This window comes from Pseudochaenichthys georgianus, chromosome 1 (genome assembly GCF_902827115.2).
Source record: "Pseudochaenichthys georgianus chromosome 1, fPseGeo1.2, whole genome shotgun sequence".
In the NCBI taxonomy this organism is placed as follows: domain Eukaryota; kingdom Metazoa; phylum Chordata; class Actinopteri; order Perciformes; family Channichthyidae; genus Pseudochaenichthys; species Pseudochaenichthys georgianus.
In genome coordinates, this window is record NC_047503.1 from 33,269,481 (window position 1) to 33,278,828 (window position 9,348).

At 40.5% G+C, this 9,348-nt stretch overlaps 1 protein-coding gene across 3 annotated transcripts; it reads right to left on the minus strand.

Moving 5' to 3' along the window:
• Window positions 1-2,178: 2,178 nt before the first annotated feature.
• On the minus strand, window positions 2,179-8,762 carry mogs (mannosyl-oligosaccharide glucosidase). 3 transcript variants are annotated; one of them, XM_034084321.2, is made up of 5 exons: window positions 8,673-8,762; window positions 7,128-7,491; window positions 6,315-6,538; window positions 5,957-6,150; window positions 2,179-4,693 (listed from the first exon to the last, which is right to left on the minus strand). In XM_034084321.2, the coding sequence occupies exons 2-5, from the start codon at window positions 7,474-7,476 to the stop codon at window positions 2,923-2,925; spliced, it is 2,538 nt and encodes an 845-aa protein (XP_033940212.1). In that variant the 5' UTR covers window positions 7,477-7,491; window positions 8,673-8,762; the 3' UTR covers window positions 2,179-2,922. The 3 variants fall into 3 exon arrangements, with proteins under 3 accessions (XP_033940212.1, XP_033940221.1, XP_033940204.1); XM_034084330.2 differs by lacking the exon at window positions 8,673-8,762 and adding an exon at window positions 8,451-8,494; XM_034084313.2 differs by lacking the exon at window positions 8,673-8,762 and adding an exon at window positions 8,326-8,421.
• Between the last annotated feature and the right edge of the window lie 586 nt (window positions 8,763-9,348).

Genomic DNA, 9,348 nt, shown 5'->3' on the forward strand with positions numbered 1-9,348 from the left:
ACTCTGGTTAGTACACGAGCTGCAGCATTTTGAATCAGCTGAAGCGACTTGACTGACTTCTTGGTACTCCCTGATAATAAGGAGTTACAATAATCCAGCCTTGAAGTAACAAATGCATGGACTAGTTTCTCTGCATCGTTTTGAGGCAAGATATGCCTGATTTTTGCAATGTTACGTAGATGGAAGTAGGCGGTCCTTGAAATTGATTTTATGTGGGCGTTAAAGGATCAATCCTCATCAAATATAACACCAAGATTCCTTACAGTCTCACTGGAGGCCACATTAATGCCATCCATAGTTAGTATGTCTTTAGATAATTTGTTTCGTAGATTCTTCGGGCCAAGTACAATAACTTCAGTTTTGGTCGTGTTTAACATCAAAAAGTTTAAGGTCATCCACGTTTTTAAGTCCTTGAGGCAGTCTTGAATTTTATTTAGATGATTAATTTCATCAGGCTTGATTGATAAATATAGTTGAGTATCATCCGCATAACAATGACAATTTACAGAATGATTCCTTATAATATTGCCTAACGGAAGCATATATAATGTGAACAAAATCCTTCCGAGCACTGAGCCCTGTGGCACTCCATGGCTAACTTTGGTTTGCGTGGAAGATTCATCGTTAACACGTACAAACTGAGAGCGTTCAGATAGATAGGACCTAAACCAGCCTAAAGCAGTTCCCAGTATGCCAACTAAGTGCTCTAGTCTTTGCAATAGGATATCATGGTCGATAGTATCAAATGCAGCACTGAGATCGAGCAAAACAAGAATAGAGACAAGTCCCTTGTCTGAGGCTATTAGAATGTCATTTGTGACTTTAACCAGAGCTGTCTCTGTGCTATGATGTGTTCTAAAGCCAGACTGAAAATCTTCAAATAAATCATTGTTTTTTAAGTAATCACACAACTGTTTTGCGACCGCTTTCTCAAGAATTTTTTAGAGGAACGGAAGATTAGAAATAGGTCTATAGTTGGCTAAAACCTCTGGATCGAGGTTGTGCTTTTTAAGAAGCGGTTTTATCACTGCTACTTTGAATGATTGTGGAACATAGCCTGATAATAAAGACATATTCATAATATTTAATAAAGAAGTGCTAATTAATGGAAAAACTTTCTTCAACAACTTAGTTGGAATTGCGTCTAACATGCACGTTGATGGTTTAGAAGAGAGAATCATTGCATTTAATTGTTCAAGGTTTATGGCTGAAAAGCATTCTAGTTTACTATCTAGTGTAATATTAGAACTTACATTTCCGGGAGCTGTTGATAACACTATACTGGTCAAAGGCAAGAGGTCGTTAATTTTGTTTCTAAGAGTAACAATTGTATCGTTAAAAAAGCACATAAAATCCTTACTACTGAGTGCTAAGGGAATAGAAGGCTCAATGGAGCTGTGGCTCTCTGTCAGCCTGGCTACAGCGCTGAAAAGAAATCTTGCATTATTCTTATTCTCATCTATTAATGAAGAGTAGTAGGCTGCTCTCGCTTTACGCAGTAATTTCTTATATTTATTGAGAGTAATATGCCAAATTAAACGAGATTCTTCAAGTTTAGTGGAACGCCATATCCTTTCAAGTTGTCTCGACTTTTGCTTTATTTTGCGGGTTTCAGCATTATGCCATGGAGCTAATCTATGTTGTTTTATTTTCTTCTTTTTCAAAGGAGCAACAGAGTCTAATTTTATTCGCAGCGCATCTGTAGCACTATCAACAACATGATCAATTTGGGGTGGTGTACATTTTGTATAAGTTTCCTCCCTTACATGCAGACATGCTATCGAGTTAAGTATTGGTGGAATCTCTTCCTTAAATTTGGCTATAGCACTAACAGATAGGTTTCTGCTGCAAGAGCTTTTGACTAATGCTTTGTAGTCTAGTAACAGTACTGCAAAAGTTACTAAGAAATGGTCGGATAAAGCAGGATTTCAATACCATAAGTCAGAACAAGGTCGAGAGTGTGATTATAGCAGTGGGTTGGTTTATTTACACTCTGACGAAAACCAACAGAATCTAATATAGAGTTAACAATAAGGTGAGGACACGACAGGGAAAAAAGCGTTTCTATTTGCGCATTTCAAGGAGAGATTGTATCTATGGGTTCAGATTCCTGATCTGCTTACATCCATGGAAGTCACACACAAATGACCCAAAAAGTACAGTATGTCAAAAAAGAAATAATTCAAACCGTTTATTGTTTTAAACAAAACAAAAACACAGTCAGTCTGTTGTATTCCCTGCCAGTCAAACTACAGGCTGTGTACAAAATATGGCTGCTTTAAGAAGCAGTTGTTTTACAAATATTGAGCAAGACTGTAAAAAAATGTGTTTTAATCAAACAAGGAAATATCAAAAATGACCAATCATTAAGACAGAGAACTGAGAACACACAATGAAGAGAAATGGCACAATAAAGAATAATGGCCCTCACTTACTTTCCCAGATGAAGACTTGTGATGAATCTGATGAAGAGTTAATATACAGCCTTGCTCCATAAGAAAAGTAGACCAGCGGTTTCCTGCATATTAGAGAAAATACTGTGATAATTAAATGTTGCAATGTGAAGCAATGAGACTGCATGTGGCATATGAGTGCATTAAATGTTTCCTAAATGAATCTTAAGTGTATACCTGAAGCACTAGACTGTGCTGCGCTCCACATACAGCATAGACAGAGTCGCTGCACTTACACTTTGAAAATCAACCTTCAGAGAATACCTGTGGTTTTAATTAAAGGTTAAATGCTTAAATGTGGTCATAAATGTCTAGTTTTCAAGCTGGATATTGTTATTTCAGTGTGTTGACTTTTATCAACGAGAGAAGACCTGTAACTAGATCTTAACACGTGATTATGTGGAGGTTTCAGTCACATCCAGATAACTGAGGGCCAATATCTTATAAACATGAGATGCGATCTACAGTATCAGTACTGTTCAGCCATCATTAATACTGTCAAGGACGACCAGCCGGTGAAGGGGTGGCTCCCTTGGCCCCTGCCAGTGCCGTCATTGTACTGTTCCCAGATATACCCTGTTTCAACATACTGTCTGTAAACATTACTGATGATGTTAGTCCTGAGTTCCTCATAAAGAGCAGCTGCCATCTCTTGGTATGGCCCTTCTGTGTTGCTGTAGTGGTGCAGGGCTCTGACTGCCAAGTAGTTGATGTTAATCCATATCGGTCCCCTCCAGTAGGGGGCGTCGTGTTCTGTGTTTCGCTTCATGTACATTGGATCAGACTTGGAGATTGAACGCAGGCCGTAGGGCGTCCACAGCTTGTTGGAGTCTCTCATGTCACGCAAGATGTGTTCTAGTTTGGGGGAATCCGGTGTTAGAATCTGCAGCAAGAAGGGGAACAAGCTAACGTAACCCAAAGCATTAACAAACTGCAGCTTAGGGGCCCGGCGGACTGAGCGCACGAGGCGCGCCACAGGGAACTGATGGCGAGGCTGTCCGGGAGGCACGTACACCTTCTCCTGCTGCAAGGACACAGCCTGGGTGTGGTTGCCAAAGTCGCTGAAAGCATTAAGTTGGTCTGACCAGTGGAGCTCATTCAGCTTGTCGTTGTCACTGAGCACATGGTGGGTGAGCTCATAGTCCTGATGTGGCTCGCCTAGAAGCCGCGCTATACTCGCCATGATGCCTGAGGATAAGGCCATCCAGCAGTGTAAATCCACATGGCGCTCTTCTGTTGATGGATGTGAGGCGCGAGGGTAGTCGTCCAGCCCAGAAGTCAAGGTCTTGGGATTGAGGAAAAGATTGGTGTCCTTGTCACGTCCACGCCAGCGGTATGAGTTGGGTAGGGGCCCCGTCTGTGTGGTGTTGTACCATTCGAACCAGGTTTTCAGTCTGGGGAAGAGCCGTCGGAGGAAAGGCAAGGTCGGTTGAGATGTTGCCTTCTCTGGATTGGAATTGAGCTGTTCTATGAGTTTTTGAAGGGCTAGGAACAGAGTGGGTGGGTTGGCGTTCTCGTTACGCTGAACGACAAACTCAGCTGGGACTTTACTGCGAGCCTCGTCTCCCAGGATCTGCTCACGGGGGATCCAGCCCTCCATATTTATCAGGTCTATCCAGTGAGCAATAGACTCCCGTGTCACCTGGGGGTCCCACTTGCTCAGCAGCAGTTGGTGAAAGCCCTCATCCCAAAGGAATCCTCTGGGAAAGAAAGAGCGTGATGGTACGGCTGTGAATAAAGCCCCCTCAGGATAGAGGAGCGGGTATTCATTGTAGACCGACTGAACCACTGACTGGCCGTAGAAGTAGCCCATTCCCCCCAACATGTTGCTGAGCGCTGCCTTGCCAAACTTAACATGTGCCTGGCTATAGCCTTTGCTCTCCAGCCCAAAAGTCTTCTCAAACTTTGAGTCGAACGCCGCTTTCCTCCTCTCCAGCTCCTGAGTCATCACGGAGCCCACCAGTTGGTTGGGACGGCTGTGGAAACTCCCAGACTCAAACAGAACTTCTATCTGAAACGGCATTTGGACGGTCACCTGGTGAAGCACGAAGGCACCCTCTTTCCGGGTGTCAGCGGGTTTCTGTTGGTTCTGGTGGTGGGGGGGCTTGTAGGCATCTACAGCTATGTAATGCCTCTTCTCCCCAGAAGGAGGGCTGTAGACAAACCTGCGGTTCAGACTTTGCTTCACAATGTCACTCAGCTTCTCCAAGCCAGGAGAGACAGTCTGAAGATAGTTGTAGCTGAAAAAGACAAGACACTATTGTCAACTTTTTTGTGTTTTTAAAATCTATTAAATCAGAGCAATCACGAAAACCTTTGAATTATTTAAAAAAAATCTCAAATGCACTAGCTATGTTTGTGAAGCCTAAGCCCAATGTGTCCTAAGTCGTCTCATATTGTAGTGGTGAGGTTAAGTCAATTGTAAGAATGACAGTAAACCAATATTAAGCTTCCACTTAAATGACCCATCTTCTTTAGCCACTGCTCAATCTTTTTCTATCAGTGCATACTGTACTTTTTCATTTTCTACGCTGGTCTCTTCGGGCCCTCATCAAAGTGTGAAATATTGTCGGTCCCTGGAGGTGTTGCCAGCAGAGAATCCAAAGAATACTGAAACAACAGTTCCTTCTGAAGGTAGATAAACACCTTCACTAAACGACATCTGTGCCGTTCAGAAGAAGACTAGAGCCCTTTTTGAAAGGCTCGGTTTCTTTTAAGCTTTTCAAGGGATATATATATATATATATCGTTTATTTAAGAAGGGAAATGCACATTAATCAACATGAGCACTTGAGTCCACGATGTAAATGTGCCAGAACGAGCCATAAAGTCTCATTTTCTTCTGTATATGATATACTTTCTGCTGTATTGTATCTCAGGATGCTCATAAGACTTTTAGAATTAAGAAAACCTAATACCTTCAGTTGGTTTTTGAAAAGCTCTGCTTTTCCTGCCATCTAGTGGTTGTTTTTAGTTTTTACCCAAGTAGTAATGTAGGTTCACCCCGAGAACAACATGATTACTACCATGTAGCATCCTGATGAGCGATTCTGTCCCACAGACGTCAACAAATCAGGGACATTCAAATGTGTTGTTTTATATACACCTAAATAAGATTTTGTAATTCATCACACTTTAAAATCACCTTTTTTTTCATTTTGTATGCATCATTCTTTTCCTGAAATGCAGTTGAAATGGCCATTGCCTGTTAATGCAATATGACGATGTCTTCTTACTTTTGTATAAATGATTTATTAACACATGGCTTTTCAAACCCCTCACTGTTTGATCATGTCACTATTTGGATCAGCACATAAAAAGAAAAGTATGTTATTTTTTGGAAAAATATTAAGTAATTTTCTGTTCTCCATATCTTTAATTCTGATCAAACTGAGCACTGGCAGTCATTCTATAGCATGCACACTTCAGCTTCCTTTTCCATCGTCACGCTCTTTTGGAGCTGAGCTCATTTTAACACCTACTCCTGTAATCAAAACACTTACCTTGCATATTTGGCACTGGATGATTCCCCCGTAACTGGCTTTCGGAAGGAGATCTTAAAGTTTCCGAGCTCCTCTGAGAAACCAGTGATGGATGCGAGGCGGCTTCTATCCTCAACGTGAGCCTCCAGTGAGCCCTGGGTGTCTGCTGCTGCGTAAAACATCAGGGAGATGACTGGCGCTTGAGGGGCCGAGCTCTGGTGGGCAAAGACAAAACAAAAATGATCAAAACTTGAATAAAAAAACATTCATCGTAAGACATATCTGCAACTGGATGGTATATTTTAAACACATAGTAAAATATGTGTGCTTCATGTGAGGTAATATCTGCTCATAAAGCTGAACAAACAATCACACTCACATGCTGTTTGGCGGTGATCCTCCAGGTCCAGTCTCCTCCGTGACCCCCACCCATCCTCTTGACAAACTCTGTGGTGAGTGTGAAATCGTTGTCTCGGATTTCTTGGACCCCAAAAGTGATCCCGTCATGCATCATCCAGCCATAGCCTTGCAAACGATCCCCTTGCTCACAAGTGTGCCTCAGGTTTACGTCCATGTCAGAAAACTGACGCATCCACATCATACCTGGGGAGATGTAGCAGTGAAAGTTCAGTTATTTGGTTGTGGTTTACAACACAGAAGATGCACAAATACAACATTTGGAAAAGGATTCAGTCTCAAAACTCACTGGCTGCATGCACCATGTTACTGGCCAACAGGGTTTTGAGAACAGTGGTGCTTGATTAACTGTTGGTACTCAACATCGGAAAATACAGTTCACATTGTGCTGTCAACTAATAAACAACATTGGTCTTCCAAATTGGCTGACAGGGTAAACAGGTAAACAGTCCCAGGAACTATGTCCAAAATGTGCCTGGGCTTATTTCCCAGATCTAGTGCAATTTAACATTGAAGATTTGATTGAATCACCTTATTTCACCCTATGACATCATTGTATACATTTCAAAATGGGTTCTAATTAATTGAAGTAAGATGATGTAAACATTTTAAATAAAGCTTACTGTATTGCACAGAATCAGTAAGGTTTAAGAGGTTAAAAAGCTCTCTTTGTGGTTTTCAACTCATTATTGTGGGGCTTAACTCGCTTGGTCATCATAGCAAACATGATCCAAACATGGACACATTTTCATATGATATACGACATGTCTCTCACCTGTAATAATGGACCTGGGACTCCTAGTTTTCATGCCAAAGTAGACCTGAGGCCTGTACGAGCCCCAGAACCTCTCAGTGGAGACCTTGGCACTGCTGCTGTTGGCGTCCAGGACAGGGTGCGACGGGTGCAGCGTTATTACCCGTTTGGACAGACTGGACCGCATGTAAAGCGCGTAAAAGAACCAGACCAGGCTGAATATGCAGAGGCCAATGGAGATGTTGATGAAGACTTTGCCAATATCAACTTTCTTTTTCTTCTCTTTACGGGGAAATGCAGTGGGCTTCTCATCTATCCTTGGAGGTGGAGCAGCTTCACCGGTCACCACCCTTTTCCTCTGCCTGCCCATCCTGCCCTGCTGAAGCTGGAGACAAAGGGAAGATATTTGCATTTATAAGTATTTGCTTTGTACCAATGACATGTTCATGAATATTTAAATATTGCTTTTAGACCAAGAATGGTAGTCCTATTGTAAACAAAACTAAATAAATACACTGGTAGTAAAGGAGTTGCACCATTAAGATAAAAAGGAAAACTCAGGTTTCTCTTTTAAAAATATATATTAATATGAAAGAGAATAGCTGATTAAACCAACATGTTTAAATAGACAAAGGTCTAGCCGAGTTAGACGTAAACTAAATACATACAAATTAGTTGTGACAAAAAAGCAGTGCAACAAAAACAGATAAGGCATTCAGGCATTGTGCAGGTACATTACAAAAGAAATTCAACAGCTTTTCAGTCTGCACTGTAAACTATAGCTATGTTTAGTTGCTAGTTAAACGGTACACCTAGCTTAACACATGCAGTGTAATAGAGTCCTGAAACAAATCCTGCCCTTTAATGTTCTGTATTTTGTTTAAACTGTATTAGAGAGGCTGCAGTTTGTGTCGTGCTGTTCAATTGTATTGAGTATACCGATCATTTATTTCGACAAACACTGAAAGGGGGGGAAAATGATAAGGAAATAATCTAAATATTCAAACAAATGGATGTAGGGGTTATTGAATGACTGTTATTTAAGGCAACATTATTCTAAGCATTACCACATACACTCACAAAGGAGTTCAGTGTTTCGTCCACTAAAGCAACGGGACATATTAACCATTACTAGAGTACATTACAGTATTGTATAATAATTGCGATAGCATTTAGTTAACGTCTTCCAAGGCTAAAATAAGCGGTTTAGCTAGCTTACGTTAACTCTTATGGTACCGTTGCATGGTGTGTGATGGCAAAAATGGTGCAAGTACAGCGAACATGTTATACTTAAACTCTGCCTGTTAAATGTAAGACACATGGCACAGAAGCCCGGACATACACCTGCTCCTCTCCTGACAGATTCCGCTGTATCTCTCCACTACGCCCCGGTTATGCAGCGCTTCCTGCTCCACGATACTCGCTAGTAGTGCTAACGTTATATCATTTTTTAGCTAAACCGACCGGCTATCGCTATCTAATGTGGCATTAATCAGTCAGAAGCTAGTAAATATGCAACCAATAAGTACTTCTAGGTTAATGTTCATTGAGAAAATTATTACTAACCTGTCAAAATACCAAAGTCTCAGCTGCTCATTATCCGTTGCTAGCTTACTAGCCACTTCCTGGTTACTACTCGTTCCCACTGACGTGTACTTTGTTTCTTCTTCTACTTCCGTTTAAGGTAGGCGTTAGTCTACAGACTATATAAATATATATATATATTTTTCCCTTTTTTATTCAAGAACATAATGAACATCATATATTTTGTTAACATCAGGGGTATTATAAAGTAATACAATTTTTTTAAATTCTCTGTCAAAGCGTCGTTGAGTTTCCTGAAAAGCTCTATAGTCTCATGTATTATTATTAGTATTAATACAAATGTCCTGAAATGAATAAGAAATAAAAGAAAAATAAAGTTTTATATTTCAAATTAAATATTTGTTAAAAAAAAACTATTAGTTTAGTAGGGAAAAATGCAAATATGACACTGTGGAGGGAAATATGTAGTTTTATTGAAATATAGAAATGGAAGTTAATGTTTAGGGGAGTGTTTTAAACATGTTGCCGTTCCAAAATAAGTGAAGAGTACAAATGTGATGTAGGAATACAACACATAAACATTATAGTCTATTTGCTGCATGCATGCATGAATGTCCTGTGAATAACACCAGTTTCCAAAATATGAACCATTTAACATAATTTCCCTCAACCACTTATTTACACTGTAAGCATTAAA